Source organism: Penicillium concentricum (assembly GCF_028827145.1).
Source record: "Penicillium concentricum strain IBT 3081 chromosome Unknown utg000006l_segment0_segment0, whole genome shotgun sequence".
Lineage (NCBI taxonomy): Eukaryota > Fungi > Ascomycota > Eurotiomycetes > Eurotiales > Aspergillaceae > Penicillium > Penicillium concentricum.
Genome location: NW_026622759.1, coordinates 3,087,363 through 3,108,559, shown reverse-complemented (window position 1 = coordinate 3,108,559; position 21,197 = coordinate 3,087,363). Strand labels below are relative to the sequence as shown.

The following is a 21,197-nucleotide window of genomic DNA, read 5'->3' as shown; positions in this document are numbered from 1 at the left end:
GTTGGGGTCACCTTCGAGTGGCTCATTTCTTTTTGCATCTTTTCCAAGGTCATTGGTATACTATTGTCAGTTTCTCGGGTTATTTAAGTTGCTAGCGAGGTCTGGTGAGGCTATAGACCGAGTGTAAATACGATAGACAATAGGGAAAATACACAATAAATGTGTAAAAATAAACAATAGGGACAATAGACCGTCGAACTCTATCAGATTGAATAACAAATCCCAAGTAAACCGGGTCAATATCTCTCTTTCCTCTGTCGTGTACTTAAAGCCCGGAAGCGCGTCATCTGCAAAGCCGAAGTCTTGGCGTGGAGAAGCTGCCGATCTTCAATTTCAACATGACTTCCAAGTCTAAGCCCACCATGAATCCAACTGTGGAGGATGAAGTTGACGATGCCAACGCCGATTCCAAGGCCAGTTCCAATGCAAATGACACGCCAATCCCTTGGTCGGAGGTACGTGTTTTTTTGGCGCAAAGCGCGAACTGAAAATATGGACATTTTCAGGAATGTGAACTGTAACTGACCGGCTTTTTCTTTACTAGATCTTCTCCCGTCATGAAGCCGTCCTCTGCTCTCACCTTGAAATGCTGAGCATGGTGAAGGAGCAGATTGCTCCAGAGGCCAATGGCTTCCAGACCGTCTCGTCAATGGTGAACAAAACAGTACTGGCGATGAACCAGCTAAAGATGGCTAGAAAGCATATGGTGAGTACTCTGCTCAAAAATTGGTTTTTCTTGGTCTTATAACTGACTGTTACACCTTTAGATGAGCAGTAAGTTCCACCAACATCCCCGGAATCAACCTACCCCACCTTTTACCGAGCAATAAAGACAGGAATTGACATGACATCCTTAGAAAATGCCATACCCTCAACCTCCTCCAACCCCACATCAACTGACACAGAGGCCAATACTCGCAAGAAAAGACGCAGAGTGTCTCGAGACAATGAGACAGCTTGTCCCGAACCCACAGACGAAATGCGAGCCCCTAAACGACACCGCGACTCTTCCTCCCAGCCCACAACTGAGCAAGATGGAGAATTCACGTCTACATCACTTGGAACAGAGGATATATCAGCAGAAGTCCAGCGACGGCTGAAAATCAAGGAAGAGCAGCGTCGTAGGAAAGAAAACCCCAAGCCGAATAAGCGCAAGCGTGACAGTCTCGTCTCGAATGACGGCGAAGCATCTATTGCATCCGGGCCTCGGAAGAAACGGCTTATGGTGACGAATGCGCACAAGAGACATGGGGATTTGGTGGACAATGATGTGGATTCTGCGAAGAAGAAACCACGCAAATCACCTTAAAAAGCAAGGATTTGAAGGAGATCATGAGTGATGCTGGTCCGTTACTTGATTTCATTTTATTTCTATCGGGATTGTGGTTGACTACTGGTGGATTTCAAACATTCGGGAAGGGGCAATGAGGCCTACCTTGAGCGACAGTTTGACCAGTTCTTACTGAAACTATTCTTAGGAATTCCAACTACTCGGTGAGAGTTCATTTTTTCTGTCCTGTTGACCCTTGTCCAGGTAGAGATTCTATCAATCAAGATGTTACAGCCATCTGTAGGTAGCCTCTGGTGTTTCCCAGCAAAGGCAGTTTGATGCGAGTGGAGAGATTGTAGACTCGAAGGTAGGTCAATCCTGAGAGCTCACGAGACGTGTAAGCGTAGACTAAAAACTATATGTAGGAGGGCGAGATCATAGATGGATCGAACTCATATAGACGGGCTCCGGTGTATGCGTTGTATACGCTGCATATTTCTGACGGATGAGAGAAGACCCTCCAGTTACTTAAAACGGACTAGGAGCTTAGCTAAACCCTAAGTCGTGGACCTTCGACATCATATATAAGAGAGGTCTTCTTTTCATTTCTATACACAAATATGGCATCCGAGTAAGACCTACATCAACAAGGAATGAGTGACTTGACCGGTTCTACTTTTGTTCTCTGAAACTTTCCTATTGCTTTATGCATCAAAATTATTCTCGAGGTGACATTTTGTTCCGGTTCCGAATTAGGTATAGTTGACATATCAAAGGCTTTATACAGAAGAAAGCCATTCTCTGCAGAAAGAATTTAAAGTTCTTTATTCTCAAATAACATTTGAGGTCTTTGTCTTTGACTCGACCCGTGATGCCCCGAAATTTGCCTGTCAATTCAGTGCATTCAGTGCTCCGACACAGTGATACTTCCGCTATGCTCCGACAGCAGGATGAAGGTATGAATCACAAGACATTTGAAAGCTTTTTCTTTGCCTGGGTTCCAAAATTGTGGCATGTATTGACATTTAGATATATTTGGTTCTGCATCCATGTGCCCTCTGCATTAATTTCAACCATAGTCCGATTCCATCTTGGGCTCCGGATCTCTGAAAAAAATGCCCAAAGACCTCAAATGATTGACCCAAAGTTGAAGAACTGAAGTTTCTTTGTCCGTCTCCCTTTATCGCTAACAATGGTCTATTGTTTGCTTTTGCTTCTCACTCCGACTCTCCTTTAGGCTCGACATATAACAGCCTGCCTCCCCATATATCATGGGATCTAGTATAAAAGATCAACTTGCCCTTAGATATTAACTTTTACGAATCCAAAGAATTTAATATAATATCTCCGTGAACGAATTCAGAACACTTCCGATATTGGTTTAGTACTCCAGCTTGGGGTTATAAACTCCCTCTGGCCCCCCGTCGACTCCCCTTTTTCCTTCCTTCTTCACCTCACCCTGGGGTCATCAACATACCAAAATCATCTTACATCTTATCAAAAATCTATACTCCACTCCATTCCATCGCCCAACCAACCCTGTAAGGTGCCAGGGTCAGGAGGCTGTCTTTAATCGTCGGACTTGGAGGTGTCACCGGCCTCTTGAGGTGAAGTATCCCAGCTGAAGGCAAACAATAGACATTCCTCCCCCCAAAATTCCACAAAACCACAAAATAAATCCACAGGGGTCGAGAAGAAACCAATAGCCCAGCCAAGGGAAAAAAACAAGCCAAAAAGAGAGGACCCGCTGGGCATCTTTCAAGTTGAAATCCGGCTTTTGGAAGTTGAGCTGAATGACCTCGCTTGCACGGAACTTCTCCCGAGAATCAGGTTGTGGTAGTCCAAACGCCCATCAAAGCTTTGGTATACGGAACGAAAAGATGAATTACAACGGCAACTCCTCTTCTACGCCCACCGGGCCCAGGTCTTACCAGGGCAACGGTCGTGCAAACAACAATTACAATGCCAATGTCAACCGCCAACGGAACAACAATGGCAATAACAACTATCAACGGAACAGACCTGGAAACGGCAATGGCAATGCCAACCAGTGGAACAACTCTCGGAACGGCAATGCCAATGGCAATGGCGACCAGTGGAACAGCCATCGAAACGGTGGAAACAAGCCCTGGAAGAACAACAACAACAACCACCACAATGGCAATGCCAATTTCAATGGCAACCAGTGGAACAACGGTCACAACGACTACAACGCCAACCAGTGGAGCACTGCTCACAACAACAACACTGGCAATCTCAATGGCAATCATTGGAACAACAACAGCAACCCACGCACTGTCAACGGCAATGGCAATGGAAACTACAAAGGCAAAAACTTCAATCCAAATTACAAGGGGAAGAACTATAACCCCAACTTCTCTCGTGCCGCACCACCGCCTATGCCTGCCCAACAACACATGCCTACTCTGAATTACAAGATCGACATTGAGATGATTGAGGCGCCATCTGATGAGCCAGTAAGTTAATACACCCATCTATTTTGTAAAAGATTAGTTACTAACATTGTATATAGAATGACATCGAGATGCCCGACGCACCACCGCTTCCAGATCCAGTGAGTGATATCTGGCAAGCAGCACATGGTCTGCAACATGCACTAACTTCTTTACAGAGGATCGAAGCCTTCACCATGGGTGCTCTTGCAGTCAAGGAAATTGTTAGTCCTCCCCTTTCCCCTTTCCAACTCAACCCCGTTGCTTTCCATCAGCCTGCTTTCCAGCAACCTAATTTCCACCCCTCTGCTTTCAATCCCACTTTCCGTCATCCCGTTTTCCGTCCCGCAACTTTCTACCCCCCAGCTGTTCATCCCAAGATCATCAGTTCTCCAAAGTTGCAAGGAAACCCCGAGTGTGAATACTTTCGTTAACACCATAACAGGCCGAGACCATGCTCAGGATTGCTACTCAGTTGGACCCCAACAGTAGCTACATCCCCAATTAAGCTCCACTAGACAGCGGCCTAGCCAACCCTGTTCTAGTCGCCGAAAGAAAGAACAACATCATCAGCAACCTGTCGTCCACAACGAAGTCACACACATGTCCACAACAATCACCATCCACCGACATCTGGACACGCCCCAAGACCTCTGGGTTTCTCCAATTGGGTACGAACCGTCCATGACGGGTGACAACCCCCCAGAGTAGGGCCATCCACCGACATTGGACATGCCCCAAGACCTCTGGGTATTTCTAATTGGGTACGAACCGTCCGTGACGGGTGACAGCCCCCCCAGAGTAGGGCACAGAAGACTTCGTCTACAGAGACACACAACATGACCCGCATCTGGTCCTGGTGTTGACGGTGCAAAGCCTGCCCGTCCATTGGGAGGACCAGATCCAAGCCGAGAAGAAGCTCGGAGGAAAAGGATTCGAATTGGTATATGTGCAATGGAGGAATGATATAAAGGAACCTGTATTTAGAACTGCAGTCCTGGTCATGGTTTTTACCGAGCACCCAACAAGGGTTGCCGGGTTTTCCCATGGCCCCGTCAGGATGAAGACATCATCATCAACAACATCGACAGAAACACCAACATCATCGTCGACATCAAAGAAGCCATCTACGCTTCATCCCACGGCTCGAATGAGGGGTCTTGCCATTTGATATCATCTGTTTTGGGACGTGCTGGCACATTTCTCATCTTTTGTTTATTTTGGGAGTGATATACATGGGTTTGATATTGGATATGAGAGAATTTCCATGTACTAGACTTGGTTGGCTGGGAGGCTCTCGCGATGCCATGGTCGTTGAGAGTCTCTCGGCTTTCCAGATGGGATATACTTGGAAGGAATTTTCATGTACCGTCCTCTATCAAGGATCTCTCGCGATGCCATGGTCGTGGGAGGTTCTTGGTGTTGGAACACTTGGATGTATGGGATTTGGTTGGTTTGGGGGTTCTCGCGATGCCATGGTCGTTGAGGATCTCACAGCTTTCCAGATGTGATAATTGGAGGGATTTGGAATGTACCGTTCTCGATCAAGGGGTCTCTCGCGATGCCATGGTCGTTGGGAGACTTTTTGTTTCGGGAACAGTTTGGATGTATTTTTAAATAAACCAATATCATTTTCCAATTAGATTGCTTTTCCTGTAAGCTTGTAGATTCCTAATTTGAAGGAGAGAGCCCTGCATAATAACTCGCCAATAGATCGTCATCGGTGTCAAAATCCTTCTAGAACTTGCTCACTGTTACATTGTGACCAACGAGAACATTGTGCTCCTGTTTGATCTGCAAGATTGCATCACTGTCAAATTTTTCATATTCAGCTTAAGATTCGTTCTACTTCTAGGGTCCCGTAGCGGGTGGACTTATGACTGTTATATAGCCATAGAATACAATTATCTCACGCTCTCATGAGATATGCAGATCAATGGAATGTCTAAACAAAAAGATTATCGAAACTTGTAGGGCTTTGAAAGCACTGGGCAACCCAAGCCTAGACATTTTATAGTTAGATCAAATGCGAGCCGTTCCAGACTCTAACTGCTTTCATCTAGTGTGAGTTGATATACACCTTCGCAGTAGACATGAGTATAGTATGCTCCCTTTGCATTTATATATTTCAAATAGGAAAGTCTACCTATAATAATAAGTGGTCTGATCTTATACGATATCATTAGATCTAACTGCCTTATGAACTAGTATTAAAGGCATACCTCCCCCCTCAGATTATATAAATTAGCAGTGATGTAATTTACGCACTTTATAGCGCTAAGAAGGACGATCATTTGGGGTTTCTTTTCGGAGTAGCCGGCGCCAAACTACCTCACATTGCACTGGTGCCTTACAGAAAAAACAGCGGGGATCTTCAGTTTCCTAGGCATATTATAGCACTAGTATCAGTGCCCTGGATCTTGGCGGCCCCCGGTTGCTGGCTCCAGCTTGGCGGCCCCTTCTTGGCCCATCTTGGCACTCCCATATTAGTGGTGTAGAGTATAGCATAGATTCATTCGGCTCGGTATAAAATATGATCTACATGATGTACGTCACGGGCCAATATATGCTGTACTCTAGATCGAAACCTGGTCAAGTCCACATGCTTTTAATCCGCTGCAAAACGTACATAAAGGGCTATTCGCACATCTATCTAGAATCTATCAATCCCCATTCCAAATATCTATCGGACAGTCTCAGTCTCATCCTCCGTACAAACCTCCTTGATACCATCTACCGATCTTCACATCTCAATATGAAGACCACTGGCGCCATTTTCTTATTGGCATCCTGCCTCCCCGCCGTGTTAGCAGAGAAATGCTCTGCGATAGGCTGGCAGCACCAAACCACCATAAAAGGCGGAACGCTCGGCAACTATGGAGTCACTCTCTATAGGGGTGATAAGGAAATCGGCAAGTCCAAGAATTGTAGGAAATGCCCAGGCGTTTGCTCCGACCTCACCTGGGTTGAAGGCGAAGGTCTTGAAGCCAAGTTTGGCTGGGCTGCAAGCTGCAATATCAATCACTTTACGTATGAGCACTCCTACGCTTTGAAGACAGAATTGTGATTTTCTGACTGTTTCCTTTTTAGGGAGTGCCACGGTTCTTATGCCACGCAGACTCATATCGATGGCGAAAAGCCTTCCAAGGACGGTAATGCCTATGGCATTTCAGTTGGTGTTAGCTCTCAGTGCAAGATCGAGTTCGATTGCTAGATACCAGAGAACTATTGAGGCTGGACTATTGGTTGGTTGTTGATTATGAGATGTACATATATTTCTAGTCTATGTGACATAGTAGTTTACTTCTAATGATATCTAGACATAGTTGTTCATGATAGGCTGAACCTTCTAACAAATTTCAATTATGCCCTAGCAGTGAAGTTGTACCTCTACGAAGTGCCTCAGCTAGTCGAAGGGAGCAAAGTCTGTCTCTCAACTTGGCAGATACCGATCTGCCCTATGTAATTTGTCGATTTTAAGATCAAATCGCTATAATCTTTTTGAAATTATTTATGACTGTACTTGTCGAAAGGGAAAATCCAAATTTGACGGGAAGTTCTTATTGGCGTATCACACTCTAACGATAATATATCTACCAAGAAAGCGGCCTGATGCTTCTCAATCCAGTCAATTACACCCTCCTCCATTCAACGTAATGCTCAAGGCCAGAAAAGTCCGATCCTAAAAGAATGCGGAACTCCTCCACGGCACCTTTTTGCTTCAGTTGTAGCTTCAACTGCGTTGGCCACTCTTCAATGATAGTATTGCGCGATTTGAAAACGACCTTCAAGTCGGCGGCGACTCGATTGAACCTGTGAATCTCCATATACCTATTGAGTTGTCAGGTATGTGGGATACAAACAATATTCAATGTGGCCCATGTATGTCAAATGTCAACTTACTTCTGGAAATGCTTTTTGACATCCATTACCAAGGCTCGTGAGTCCCATAATCTCATCATATCCGCGCCTTGCGGGTTTGAAAATGAAAGCCAGTCTGGTGTGGGTAAATATTCCATAGGCTTTTTCATATTTGAGATGGAATCCTTTTCGCCATTCGCTTTCGAAATCTCCATCACTGCATTGAGAAACAATGTGATGAGTGTGGCATTTGGATTTCTCTCAGGTGGTTGCAGAAGTGGTGTCAATGTTGCAAGTGTTGCTCGTATCCCGAGGTAGCCAGCGTCGGAAATGTTGGAAACCTTAGAGGTAGTTAGCATAGAGAGTATAGAGTTATTGTTGGATGGTGCTAACCTCAATCCGCGTATAATGATCCTCCGCAAGATGCAGTAGAAGTTCTTTTGCGTCCATGTTAACCATTTCAAAATCGACACTCATAATAGAAAGCCGATCGAGAAACTTCTTCATCACCTTTCGAAGGTGCACAAAGAGCTTGCCATACACATCTGCAGCTGCACTGGTCTTAGTACCATACACTTCCTGGATAGACCATCCTGTCAAAGGATCTGCCTTGTCATCCATGGGCCAAGTGGTTCCGTCGTAAAATATGGTTCTTTGCAGTGTTAGCAAAATCCTTTGATAGCGGGTGAGACATACGGGTTCGGAATATGAAATCCTATTCGGGGGTACCCAAACGGCAAAAGCAAGCCATCCTCCCGGAACTGTTGCCTTGCTACGCGTACTGGAGGTGACAGCTCTTTGAAATGCCACCTTTCCCGATAGTCCGTTCTTTGAGGTGCAAGAGTGACCGAGACACGAGTGGCCCTAGCTTTTTCGTATGTTAGTGTCTCGGGAACTTCGCAGAATTCTTTGACTCTAAGCCACTCCTCTCGTCTAAGCTCAACACGCAAACTCTTTCGTGGTGGAAAATGCCATGTCTTGCTCATCAATGCGCCAGGCTGCAAAGTGGAGGCCTCGTCGCAAGCATCGCTAATGAGGGGTATCACTCTCTTTTGCAAATGACCAAGTACTCTTTCTGTGATAAAAGAGGAATACCAAAGATGAATCAAAGCTTCAGAGATATCCTCGTCCTTGCCGGCCTCTGGCGAAGGTGCATCAGTCGCGCTGAGTGCTAGAAGAAGCAAAATAACATTCCTCACAACAACCACACGATCTAAGTCATTGATTGACACATGAAGATTTTGTTCAAAGGAATTGGGGAGGTCTGCGATCGTTTTCACTACGTTTCGCAAGTCTCCCGAGGCTATGTAGTTGATGTTAATGACAGGCCACTAGCCTCAACGCAAATCAAAAGACTAACCAGCAAATAATAACGCAATGTCTTCTTGATAATGAAGACTTTCGTTCTTTTCCAGTTGCAGGACGTCTATGGCTGGTGCGTTTCCCCACAGATACTTTACATTCCCGAAGGTGTTATGGAGATATTGCGAGGCTACGACCCATGCCGGGTCACGGCCTTCACGATCCCACGCAGGACGCCAGTCTGCTTTGTTCAATGGAGACTTGCAACTCTTCTTATGCACAGACCAATGAGTCTTCTGACAGTCTTTCCCACAATACTAACTCTCGTCAGAATTAAGGCGGTATTAGAAAGAGACAGGTAATTGGACTGACAGCAACGAGTTTGCAGGCACTGCAGGCAGACTTGGCTTCATTTTCACAGACTGAAGTGTCTGATGAATTTGCACAAGGCAAGAAGTTTGCAATATTGTTCATTGTCAGTCTTGCGGTATGAAGGAGAGATGTGAAGAAGAGAAAAGCCTCTGATATTCAATCTATGTGAAAGCAGGGTATTTATATCTATGGCTTATGACAAATAAGCGCTCAGCCTGGCAAATAGTTTACCATAGGACGGTCTGATATCCAACAGTCAGAAATAATTGGATCTCCCAAAATCAACGTGACGTGGATCCTTGAATCCCAAAGATATTTAGTGCCTTTATGTTTCTCCTGGGGTTGGGCGCGTCTCATGACTCGCGTGTCGAACACTAGCAGCTTGCAACTACCCTAGCACGATAGCGCGAAAAGGGACCAATAGATGGAATGGCGTGTCGCGTATATGCAACAAGAATACTAATAGTCAGATGTACCTAGATCCGTATCTTAAGGGTAAGTTATCGTTATTGTCTTTAGGGGACCCTATATCTGGCTCAATAACTATTGGGATGTATGCCGGAGCTAAAGTTGAATGCATGTGGTTCTCCTGTAAGCGCTGGACACGGCATGCGATCTACTTGGCACCCAATAGGAACAGTGCCTTAGCGAAATTGAGAGGGTATTTTACCCGGGCGCATAGATTAAATTCTCTATTTTTGTCATTTATAGTTACTAGTACGGAGTAGTCATATACATATTTGATACAATGCTTTTTCTGTCATGGCTGCTTTCTTGGCTTGTGCTGTCGAGCTTCCTGTCGGCTTATCTTGAGGTTGAGAATACCACGTACTTCCTCGCTTGTGTTACATCGGGGGTTTGCAGTAAGAAAATATCAAGGCATCTTGGATAGAATAGAACTAATTCACGCTGACAGTGATATCAAGAAATCTTAGGTCATAATATTCGAACTATTTTCTGGCTAGAGTTCTGGCTTCTCTTCATTCCACTTATCATATAGATCCATAGGTAGCATTCTATCTCTGTGTGCCATTTCAATGGTCAATTTCTTGCTTTGGGGCTCTCGTTTGATTGTGGCAGCCCCACCACACTCCTTTGTAACTTCGATGATCTTACGGATTAATGCAGCTAGCTTTCTCAAATCGACTTGATGAAGGTCTTCCCAGCTCTTTACTACAGCTATCGCATCCTCGACCTCAGGTGGCTGGAACTTCCCCTCAGTATGGTAGGCTCGCACAAGCTTAGGGGTTTGTGAGATCCACAATTGTGCCGCGAAGTCTTTCATTGCAAGAGGTCTTTTGATGGTTCGTGTTTTTATCTCGAGGGTTGAGGCTAACGGCACCGGTTCGCCAGCTTTTCTGATGGTCAATTTGCACTCTGGAGGAGTGGTATAAAGATAAATGCCAGGCTGGGATAGAGACACAGATTTCATCTTGCTTGAAAGGTGATCGTGTGTTGATTGATTGACAGTAGTCGAATGTCCCGCTATACCAGCGGCAACGTATCCATCTGTTTCATGACGAATCAGAAGTTTCAGAGCCCCAAAGGTATAAGAGATGATTCTGTGGTGACTGGTGCTACCCTTGATTTGATGAATCGTGTACCTTTTCTCGAAGTTGTGTCCGAAACCACTGGGCTGGCCAGGCTTGATGTATTGTCGTTTCTTTTTCTCCACACGGCAGATGATCACCGTATTTTTGATTAACTCTACGTGCAGCGTGAAGCGTTGAGTTTTTTCCAGACCAGGATTTATGAACGAAAGTAGTTGTCGGATGCAGTTCCGGTCGGTGACAACATCGACTGAACGAATATCAAAGGAGGGATTTTCGAGGTAAAGTGCCCGAAACAGAGGCTCAAAGGGGCTTGTTGGATGACGAATGGCGTTTTCGGCAATAAGATAGACCCCTGAGTCCATTTTGACTTGCTGGGGGCCTCTCGGGGGAGACCAACAAGCTGGAGTGCCTGGGACGGCAATGGTCGGCGTTCGTGCCTCGATCCAATTATATGAAGACAGATGCATCACATCATTGATAGAGACGCTTGTTGCTTCGATGTCATCAAAGTCTCCTGGAAATATCTCCACTATCTGAGGTGACGCCATATTTGGGATTGAGGTCGATCAGAGCAACGATTCAAAAGGGCTTAAGAAGTAAAAGATGGTTCAAGGGAAATTTGGCTCGTCCAACCAACAATTTATTTTCGCTGAATGTAATTTGTGAATAAGACAAGATATCTCAGAAACAATATGACTCAAGACTATCCCAGGTTGAATGAGTTGACAAAAAGAGAGAGAGAGAGAGGAGAGGGAAGGTGGGTTAATAGAGGGCATTGTTAGGCGATTGTTACAAGGATTAGACCCCTTACTTAGCCAGTCCCTGTCACAATCCCATAAAGATAAGATCCTAGGTTTGGCATATCCTACCAATATTAACTTCCCCCAGAGAAGTGCACCTAATGTGTTAGACATTCTTTACTCCAATCGCGACTACACCTTGCCATGTCAGAGTTTACTCCTAGGAGCTCAGTTTTACGCAAGCAAAAAGCAGAGGTGAGCACTACAGCGGAAAGGGAAAGCCACGTCGTGCAGCCTAATGGCGTATATGTACATAACCGTGCCAAGGGCCAACACATTATATCATTAGTACTCAATGGAGGACGATGCGGGAGTTATTAACACATAGCGTATTCGCGGGATTTGATATCAAGGCTCTATACACTGCCTATTCTAACAAGCTTCGACCGTGGTCAGATGAATTATATCCTCTCAGCACTCCATCTCCGCATACACTCTTACATGTAGATATTGCAGACAATTGCCACTTGTTCGAATCAATGTATTGTACATAGTAATAACAGACTTTCAAACACAGTCTGATAAATTCCTGGCAGGTGGAATTCAAAAAAGCAACCAAACACCTAACCCCAATGCAAAGCAGGACAAAATATAATACATCAAGGGGAGAGAGAGAGACAGAGACGCTGACAGCACATCGAGAAATCAATCCTTCTTCTCAACAGTCTCCTCCTTAACACCCTCGCCCGCCTTCCCATCCTTCCCACCCCAAGTCCAAACATCCCAAATATGCTCCTGAATCAAATCTCCATATCCCTTCCCTTCACTAAGCGCTTTCTGCTCCTCCCTCAACCTCCTCTCCTTCCACCCCTCAGACTCCCCACCCATCCAAACCCGCTGCACAACACTCTCCTCCTGCGCCTGTCTCGCCTTAAGCTTCTCAATCTCCTCCATCAACCCCGAATCCGGCTCCCGGCGCTGTTTATCCGAAAGTGCCAAAATCCGCGCCTTCAATTGCTCATGCTCGGCCTGGCGGAGCTGCGCGTCGCGCGCGGCCCGGAGTCGTTCTTGGATCTCCTGCGCCCGCTCACTGGGGAGGGAGGAGAATGCCCCTTGCATCCGGGAGATGCGCGCGTCGATGCGCTCGACTATGCTGCGTCCTGTGCGGTCGTGTACGATGTGGTTTGCGGAGGCGCCGAAGGAGCAGAGGACGAGGACGGTGAGAGGGTCCAGTTTGCGTGGTGGGAGGGCGATTAGGATGGGTGCGCCGATTAGGAATGTGTAGGCGGCATAGTTCTTGAAGCGTTTGTAGTCTGCTTCGCGGGTTGCGTTTAGGTCTTGGGGTGAAGGGGTTGCCATTGTTGTTTTTTGGCCGGTGATATCACGGAGGTTGTGTTGGAGGAAAATTTATGGTTGGTGGGTGGGGCTTGGCGGATACTTGGCGGCCCTGGAGGACCTTATTTGGGGATTTATAGATCGCCATTCTGTAGATCTTTTCTGAGTAAATCTGGAAGATTAACATAATTATATCATGTAGGATAGGGAACTGTCTGGTGTCTGTAACAAAAGAAAAGAATGGACATATCAAAATGATATCAACCACATGTATACTACGTGATGTATTACGCACTATGCACTTAGTGAGATGCACGAAGATGTATACTGATATAACACAAAAATAACCGAAGTCCCATCTCAAATAGTGAAGATCAAATATAATAATGGAAACAAATATCCAAGTTCAGCTTCATATATGATTGGCAGAGTAGACAATACCACCCTATTAGCGTTCATGTCGACGTTATACAAAAGGCAGCATCTTACCAAATCCCACATAAACTCTTGGGCTTACCTCCCTTTTCTACCTCTCCACTTCCACTTCCATCTCTCTCTATCTCTCATCTTCAACCCACAATCAAGATGTTCACCAACGGTCTCTTCTCTTGGTTCTCCTCCAGAGAGTCCACTCCCAACACTGCCTCGGATGGTTCTGCTACCACTAGCATCGAGAACCACCAGCCCATCAGTCCAAAGGCCCCTTCCACCGACGGCATGGTGAATGAGCAGCCTGTACGCCATCCAAGACACAAACCCCCTTAACAAACTCCCGACTAATATCCCCCCAGAACTCCCAGGAGAATATGCTGAAACTGCGTGGTGGCGGCGCCGGCGATGTCTGCTGCGGCCTGTAAGACAAACACGCCACAAGATATCAACCCGAACTGACATCCATCTAGTTGCGCCGGTCTTCTTTGCTTCGAGTGCTGTGAGGAGTGCTGCTAATCGCGCCGTCGGCTTGGTCCTCTCGATATTCTCAATAACTTTCTCTATGGTTGACGGGCTTGCGCGTCTGTCTCGTCGGGTGATTGCGTTTTTCGTGGTTTGGGATGGGGATATTGAGAGATGGGAATTAGCCGGGCCCGAGGAGTATTATTTGCTCTACTTTCTATGCTTCATACGCCTCTTTAGCGATTATGACTCTTGTTCTTGGCTATTAGCCGGAGCCTTTGCGTGAAAATGGAGTCCGGACTGAGATTTTACATACCCGTTTTCTTTTTCTAGCTGAGAAAATTGAAATCCAGTCTCGCTTCTGATCTTCTTTTTCCGTCCTACGTTGTTGGTTCTTAGAGCTGTGTGTAGAGACTGCTAGGTCTGCTCGGGACAAAGGGTATTGATCAAGGTGATTTATGCTATGGAGCTATGTGATAGTGGACAATTTTCCTTTTATTCTTCCTTGATGTGAATTAATCTCAATCCGTAGAACTGTGGTAGATGATCTTGAAGCTCACCCTCCAAGCTCACCCCCAGGCATGATTCTTGAAAGTTCGTTCTCAGAAATCCGCCCCCTGATCTCAGTTTCAAACCTCACCCTCAAAGTTCTTCCTCTTCATATTCGTTGTGCGTATTGGGAAAGACAAGTCCCTCCAAATCATCCACTAGGGACTCCAAGCTCGAAGAAAGAGCCGCGGCGATGGGAGACAAAGCCTTTCCGTTGGAAGAAACGATCCCCGTAAGGGAAGATACAGCAGCTGCACTGGAAGACACGACCCCTGTGCCGGAAGACACGACATCTGAGTTGGAAGCCAAAGCCTCTGCGATGGAAGACATGGCCTCAGCGATAGAAGATACAACGTCTGCATTTGAAGACACGTCATCTCCATTTGAAGAGACGGCTACTGGATTCGAAGAGACGTCACCATCGCTCAAAGATGCGACTTCTTCATCCGAAGACCCAGGAGTATTATGCTCAGGCTGGCTACTCGCATCGAAGGCGATTTCGCCCGGTTCCATTTCCTCACCAATCATCCGCGGGATATGGGCAAAGCCACGAGTAACTTCACTGAGTTCCTGTTCGATTTGGCCAGTGGTCACACGGAAAGCACACTTGGAGTATCGAGCTTCCATGTGAGCGACGAGCGCGGCGAGGGTCCTGAATCGTTTGAAGCATCGGGGGCAACTATAAAACAGATTGTCAGAGAGAATCTTTGTGTAGGAGAAACGAATCGAAAAAGAAGATACTTACTCGTTGATTGTCTCATCTTCCATCGTGAGATGATACTCAAAGGTGGCAACGAACAGGAAAGATGAACCGCAGTTGCAGTAGTAGCGACCTTTCTCGGCATTCCAGAAGCTCTCAGGGTCAACGCCTTGAATCGTGCGATGAGCCGTGGCTCGACATCGAATGGGGCGAGCATAGCCAGAAGGGCCTGCTTCTTGGGCAGCCAGATTAGATCCGGAGGGTCCTGCCTCACCCAACTTCTCAGTAGGTCCGCGAGGAGATGGGAAAGGACTATCGCGGCGCATTGAGGAACCGAGGAGATCGTCGATGAGGATACCTCCGGGGGATTCAGTGGTGGTACTTGCTGCTTTTCCTTTGACTGGGGTCATTGGAGCACCTAGCTCGGGCCAGTCACCACGAGAAATGGTTACCTCACTGCTATCGCGAACAGGGCGTTTCCCTTCCATACGGGGTGTAGAGAGGTCCAGCAGAACGCCACCATCCGTATCCTGGTCCTCGCTGGAGGTCTCAGATGGTGGAGACTGTGGTCCAGGAGAATCTCTGCCAATGGTCAGAACGCTTGCTGTGCCATGAAGATCACAGTTACCGCCCTCGCGAGCTCTCTCTGGCAGGGAAAGAACAGGGCATTCCTTGTCTTCGATATGTTTGATGACTGCAGAGGCGGACTTGTATTTCCAACCACAGCCCATGCAAGCGACTTCGCGACCTTCGTGGTGATTCTAAAAATAGATGGTTTGTTAGTACTGTTTCTTGCTTCTATGGATGCTACGATAAACAATGATGAAGACTCACATTTCTCATATGAACTTCCAGACCAGCCTCGCTGCGGAGCTCAAGACAACACTCGGGGCAAGCGAAGTGACGATCGCTCATAATCTTGTGCAGATGGAGGGTCTGCTGAGACGGGAAGTCGAGGTCACATTTCATGCAGTAGGAATGTCTGTCAGCATTGGCTTTGTGGTGTTGCATCTCGCTGATGGACTTGAAGCTAAGTCTACAGCCCTGGAAGGTACAGGGTACCTCCTCCAGCTCTTCTGCCATCACGAAGAACCTCGATAAGCCGTTAGGGTGATGAAGTGACCTGTGTCAAAGGATAGATATCAAGAAGTTGGAGAAGGAAATGTGAACAGAACAAGAATATCAGAAAAGTGATGGGGGGAGAAAAAGAGGCAAACAAAATGATTGCTTTGTGCTCTTTGGAAAACTGGCATAGAGGAAAGAAGTAATGTTTTGATATTGGGTAATATATTGGAGAAATGCTAGTAAAGTAAAAAGAGAGCATGAAATTATTTGACGAGGCCGGGAGTCGATCGCCTGGCTTTGGGGTTCCAGCCGTTTCTCACCGTCGTCGTTCCTTCCGAAAATGGGTGTCTGAATAGCCTCATTTTTGACTTGATATGAATGTACCCGAAGTCAAAGTGGCCGCCACCCACCATTTTCAGGTCCTCGGATTCTCTTCTAAATTTGCATTCGGCAAGCTACGTACTCCTGAATATCGTAGTTCAAATTTGAGCTTCAAATAACAATAGGAAGACAGTCCAATCGAAGATCAAAGATCTCGAGTGACTTCGCCGTTAAGTTTTCCTCCTATTTCAATAAGATAAGAACTAATATTTCAACCAGCCCCCCCCAGTGACCCAGCGGTATTATGGCCGGGGCATCCCACACCAGGATGTCGCAACGGGTTTTACTTGCTCCCCACTGTCGGTCGGACTCCTATGCACCAAAGCTCTCCCGAAGCACTACGCTAGGTAAGCCCCCCGCGGACTGCCACACGCGGCGACCCCGTTAGTTAAGGGGGAGACCGTAGTTAGTACGGTGGGTGGAGGTGTATAGGGGAATGGCCGGAGGAGAGGACCATGTATATCGAATGACCATATTCTGTACATACCCTCCTGAGGTCCAGGAACGGTCTGGATTTATGGGGACCTTTTTTTGCTTCAAATTTCTACCTATCCTTCTTTCCTTCCTCTTCCAATTCCTCCAACTCTTCCTTTATAATAATTTTTCTTCCCGTCTCAATGTTCCTTCTTCCCTTTTGGGTCACCATGCTCGACCTATAATGTAACTGCCGTCTGAGCGTCAAACAGAGGATTCGCACCATGTAACTCTACATACTTGATTCTGTGTATTTCAATGAGTTGTCATCTCAAATGGATTTGTTGAATCCCCCGGGAATAAAATCCAGCTTTGGTCAGATGCTAACGACTATCTTCTTTCTACAATCCTGCACTCCTATCACGGATGGTATCTGAAATGGCAATGTCACTCTTGTAGGGACTTGACTTGTTGACGGGATGCGAGGGAGAGCCATAAAATCCATATGAATACGATCTATCTCTTCTATTTCCTAAATATCCCTAGACTTAGAATCGAGAGAAGGGCAACCTATTCATTCGTTAGATGCTTGTTCAACACGCACAGAGAAGACACTCTTACCATTTACCACGCAGAGTGATAACTGCCCAGTTATTCCCATCCTCGTCAGTCTCCTTCTCAACCTTTGTCGAAAATGAGATAGCACTCATAATCCCATCTCCAAACTTCTCATTGAGAACCGCCTTGTAAGCATAGCCATAGTTCTGCACAATCTCATACAGTCGGTAGATAAGAGGCTCCTTGGGTGGCATTTCGACGGAGCGACCGCGATCGGGGAAACCGTTGAGTTGTTCCGACAAAGGTTGCTCGGGGATGAAAAGCAGATCGGCCAGCTTTCTGATATCTTCGGGTGACGCCTTGGCTTGGCCGTAAAATATGGCAGCTGCGGCTACTTCATTGCGGCCGATGTGTTCACCAATTTGCTCAAAACTCACGTTGCGGGCTGCCTTGGCTCTGAAAAGCGTAGTGGATGCAGCGGGGAGATGGTGGTGCTCTGTGGTCTAGATTGAGGTTAGCAGTGGTGCAGGTTGATGAAAGGTATTCTCACGTCTAGGGTTGCGAGCGACATGATGGATAAATTTGGGTAGATGATCTTCACGTAAGGATGGAGGTTCGGTAATAGTTGGTTGACAGTGGAAGATAGATGTCAGGTACTTGGGACGGATGTACTGCGGGGAACCCGGTTTTGATGTCAAGTCTATGATTCATTGGTTTATATGGATATATTTCCCGTGCAATTCCATTCTTGGGTCATTAAGATAAACACTTTCCACCTGCAATTCAATTCATTCGAAAGGAAGGGAGCTAAATATAAGCATAAATTTAGGTCATCCCGTGACTTGGCATGGAAATCATATGGCATGCTTTGGGCCGAAGAACGGCTTTTATGTGCAATAACATCAACTTAAACTGAAAACTAAAGAGCATTGCGCCTAGAAGAGACAGTTGTGTAATATTTAAATATTCAGGCAAGTTTGATAGCTTCCAAGGTTGATCACATCATCCCAAGCCCTGGAGGTCCATGCTCTTAGACTCTTAGTAATTTGAACCAAAATGGGGGAGAGTCACAGATTATACAGATAGTTAAATCATCTATCAGATTCCCACCGGGTGTTAAGTTGAAAATGTCTTCCCTACTAGAAGCACTCCATGCTAACCTTAGAATCACACTTACGTAGAAGGATGATCGTCAAGCCTCAACAGGCTAAACCATTTTGGGAAGCCACTGCGACCAGCCAATAAGCGCTCATTTTGGCCCCACTTGCCTTTTTGATGCCATTCCCCTGTCCACCCTAGCACTGTCAAAGGTGACCCTTCCCTAGGATCTCTTATTGGGAATTCAATTTTCTGCTCCCCACAAGCGCTTACGAGGATATATAGGAGTAAATAATGACTACAGAATACCCGTAGAAGTAGATCAGTTAATTGGAACAGTAGACACTCCCTTGTATACTTAGCCTAGTCCTTCCTGCCTAATTAATATATCATTCCCCCTAAAAGCTCTAAGGATTAGGGGGCATCTGGGACCTGGGGAAAATCTCATATCCTATTCCGAAAAGCAAGATCTTCCTAACATAACAATGCGAAATGATTTATGAGATCAAACCCTACTCTAATGTGATATGGTCCAATGCTTTCCCATTTGGCACAATAGGAAGCATTTCCGTTTCGCTCATCACAACATCAAGTAATGCCGGTCTCCGACACTCCAGCAGCCATTGGATACATCTCGACAACTCATCGGCATGTTCGCATCGCTGGCTCTCACATCCCATACTCTGAGCTAACTGAACAAAATTTGGGTTGGCCGGACGGTTGTAGCAAACTCGGCCCCCGTATTCGGCTTGCTGCACCTGCGCGATCATTCCTTGCGTATTGTTGTTAAACAGGATGACTTTTATTGGGAGACTATATTGCGACGCAGTGAGCAGCTCTTCCATGGTCATGCAGAACGAGGCGTCGCCGTCTATATCAATCACCATGTGGTCGGGTCGAGCCACTTGGGCTCCAATCGCAGCGGGAAGACCGAAGCCCATGGTACCCAGAGAGCCAGATGTGATGAATGAGCGAGGATATCTGAAGCGATAGCGCTGTGCGGCCCACATTTGATGCTGCCCGACGCCTGTCGTGATGGTAATACGGTGCTTCAAAGATGACGCTTGGCGGTCTAACTCTGCGATAGTCTGTTGAGGCGAGGCGTGGCCCTGCATACCTATTGGAGGAACTTGAAATGCATGTTGCTTTTTCCACAGTTTGATCTGATCTAACCATAATTCTCGATTCCTCCCCCTTTTCCAGGCGCCGAAGTAACATTGGCAAGACCTCAGACAAATCTCCAATGACGATTTGTGTCGGCTTGATGACTTTCCCCACATTGTTATGGCTGATATCAAACTGGAAAATTCCTCCTCGTCCAGCCTGAGCTGCCTCCCTGGCTTTGGGAGCGAATTGGAGTGCGTTGCCCACGGCTCTTTCATCCAAACGCGCCCCAAATACAAGAATGACATCGGCATTTTGAATGGCGTAATTTGCATATGGTGCTCCGTAGGTACCGACCATATGCAATGCCAGCTCATGAGTTTCATCAAAACACCCCAATCCGAGTAGTGTGGTCGTGACCGGAATTCTGCCCTTTTCTGCAATCTGGGATAGTATGGTCGGACTAGTTGCATTTGTAAGGACTCCATGGCCAGCACATATGACAGGACGCCGACAATCATTGATGAGTTTTGCAAAGTGATCCATATCACCTTGGGTACTCGGGGTACTTCGGCGATTTGTCGACACCATTCGATTTTGTATGAATGGCCCCTGTTCCAACATTTTTGGCGGTGTGCTTAAAGGGTTTGTGGAATGTATCGGCTCAAAACTCGCTTTCCCGACATCTGTCGGAATAGATATGAGGACTGGCCCCGGGCGTTTAGAAGCTGCGTGGTAGAATGCTTCATTGACGATATTCGGCAGGTCACCAATTCTCTCCACAGCAGCACACCACTTTGTGCATGTCTTCGCGATTGCCATAATGTCAATCTCCTGGAAAGCACCAGTTCCCTGGGCAGTGGTTGCCACCTGGCCACAAATCACAACCATCGGCGTACCGTCCAGAAGAGCATTGAGCATAGGGGTGACGAGATTGGAGCTTCCTGGCCCTGAGGTTACTAGAACAATGCCTGGCTTCATGCTAGCGCAGGCGTAGCCTTCAGCCATATGACCAGCACCTTGTTCATGATGAGAGAGAATGAAACGAAGCAAATCAGTTTTATAAAGGCCATCAAAAAGAGGAAGCGCTGCACCGCCAGGATAGCCGACTTGAACTCAATCAGAAGGAGTTCCGTGGCATTTCAAGGAAGGTTTCACGTACAAACGTAGTCAACGTTATGACTGGCAAGTAGTTCACAGAGAATCTCTCCCCCTGTTAGACCATCTGAGTGGTGGTTTGCCATTGTTAAGACCAGTTGCAACTTTATCAGAATCTAAAGATGAACAAAAGGATATTGAAATAATATCTTGTATATCAATTCAAATTAGGGAAGAGGTCACTAGTCCATGAATTTATATGGAGAGAAGAGTACTCATGTGTACGGAGTACGATATATTGTTAGGCAACCGTTCTATGACCCATATGTATGGGTGATGAAAGTTGCCACCAGGAACTTGATTCCTATTTACTATAACTACCCGGGGCGCTAGGGGCCCGTGTGTGAAATTTACCTTGAAATTTACCTAGGTATGAAGTTATTGCGCAAT

General features: G+C 46.4%; 11 protein-coding genes across 11 annotated transcripts; 5 read left to right on the top strand and 6 right to left on the bottom strand.

The window, feature by feature from the left end:
• Positions 1–338: 338 nt before the first annotated feature.
• N7517_011413 (uncharacterized protein) lies at positions 339–1,309 on the top strand (the record flags this gene model as incomplete). The annotated part of the gene is made up of 4 exons (XM_056729136.1): positions 339–455; positions 545–706; positions 768–774; positions 858–1,309. The coding sequence occupies 4 exons, from the start codon at positions 339–341 to the stop codon at positions 1,307–1,309; spliced, it is 738 nt and encodes a 245-aa protein (XP_056574951.1).
• A 1,841-nt stretch (positions 1,310–3,150) lies between these two features.
• On the top strand, positions 3,151–4,157 carry N7517_011412 (uncharacterized protein; the record flags this gene model as incomplete). The annotated part of the gene is made up of 3 exons (XM_056729135.1): positions 3,151–3,747; positions 3,804–3,845; positions 3,903–4,157. 3 exons carry the CDS (start codon positions 3,151–3,153, stop codon positions 4,155–4,157), a joined length of 894 nt encoding a protein of 297 aa, XP_056574950.1.
• Positions 4,158–4,455: 298 nt separating this feature from the next.
• Positions 4,456–4,953, top strand: N7517_011411 (uncharacterized protein; the record flags this gene model as incomplete). The annotated part of the gene is made up of 3 exons (XM_056729134.1): positions 4,456–4,473; positions 4,529–4,666; positions 4,711–4,953. The coding sequence occupies 3 exons, from the start codon at positions 4,456–4,458 to the stop codon at positions 4,951–4,953; spliced, it is 399 nt and encodes a 132-aa protein (XP_056574949.1).
• A 1,525-nt stretch (positions 4,954–6,478) lies between these two features.
• Positions 6,479–6,937, top strand: N7517_011410 (uncharacterized protein; the record flags this gene model as incomplete). Its single annotated transcript, XM_056729133.1, has 2 exons — positions 6,479–6,753; positions 6,814–6,937. 2 exons carry the CDS (start codon positions 6,479–6,481, stop codon positions 6,935–6,937), a joined length of 399 nt encoding a protein of 132 aa, XP_056574948.1.
• Positions 6,938–7,355: 418 nt separating this feature from the next.
• N7517_011409 (DUF4470 domain-containing protein) lies at positions 7,356–9,299 on the bottom strand (the record flags this gene model as incomplete). Its single annotated transcript, XM_056729132.1, has 7 exons — positions 7,356–7,554; positions 7,627–7,925; positions 7,978–8,236; positions 8,281–8,887; positions 8,945–9,127; positions 9,172–9,203; positions 9,259–9,299. 7 exons carry the CDS (start codon positions 9,297–9,299, stop codon positions 7,356–7,358), a joined length of 1,620 nt encoding a protein of 539 aa, XP_056574947.1.
• Positions 9,300–10,219: 920 nt separating this feature from the next.
• Positions 10,220–11,359, bottom strand: N7517_011408 (uncharacterized protein; the record flags this gene model as incomplete). Its single annotated transcript, XM_056729131.1, has 1 exon — positions 10,220–11,359. The coding sequence occupies one exon, from the start codon at positions 11,357–11,359 to the stop codon at positions 10,220–10,222; it is 1,140 nt and encodes a 379-aa protein (XP_056574946.1).
• Positions 11,360–12,256: 897 nt separating this feature from the next.
• Positions 12,257–12,910, bottom strand: N7517_011407 (uncharacterized protein; the record flags this gene model as incomplete). Its single annotated transcript, XM_056729130.1, has 1 exon — positions 12,257–12,910. The coding sequence occupies one exon, from the start codon at positions 12,908–12,910 to the stop codon at positions 12,257–12,259; it is 654 nt and encodes a 217-aa protein (XP_056574945.1).
• Positions 12,911–13,471: 561 nt separating this feature from the next.
• On the top strand, positions 13,472–13,834 carry N7517_011406 (uncharacterized protein; the record flags this gene model as incomplete). Its single annotated transcript, XM_056729129.1, has 3 exons — positions 13,472–13,621; positions 13,678–13,739; positions 13,789–13,834. The coding sequence occupies 3 exons, from the start codon at positions 13,472–13,474 to the stop codon at positions 13,832–13,834; spliced, it is 258 nt and encodes an 85-aa protein (XP_056574944.1).
• Positions 13,835–14,422: 588 nt separating this feature from the next.
• On the bottom strand, positions 14,423–16,112 carry N7517_011405 (putative C2H2 finger domain protein; the record flags this gene model as incomplete). The annotated part of the gene is made up of 3 exons (XM_056729128.1): positions 14,423–15,008; positions 15,075–15,790; positions 15,864–16,112. 3 exons carry the CDS (start codon positions 16,110–16,112, stop codon positions 14,423–14,425), a joined length of 1,551 nt encoding a protein of 516 aa, XP_056574943.1.
• A 1,325-nt stretch (positions 16,113–17,437) lies between these two features.
• On the bottom strand, positions 17,438–18,018 carry cyn1 (putative cyanate hydratase; the record flags this gene model as incomplete). Its single annotated transcript, XM_056729127.1, has 3 exons — positions 17,438–17,459; positions 17,511–17,950; positions 17,998–18,018. The coding sequence occupies 3 exons, from the start codon at positions 18,016–18,018 to the stop codon at positions 17,438–17,440; spliced, it is 483 nt and encodes a 160-aa protein (XP_056574942.1).
• Positions 18,019–19,057: 1,039 nt separating this feature from the next.
• Positions 19,058–20,893, bottom strand: N7517_011403 (thiamine pyrophosphate-binding protein; the record flags this gene model as incomplete). The annotated part of the gene is made up of 3 exons (XM_056729126.1): positions 19,058–19,654; positions 19,719–20,758; positions 20,812–20,893. 3 exons carry the CDS (start codon positions 20,891–20,893, stop codon positions 19,058–19,060), a joined length of 1,719 nt encoding a protein of 572 aa, XP_056574941.1.
• Positions 20,894–21,197: the final 304 nt, after the last annotated feature.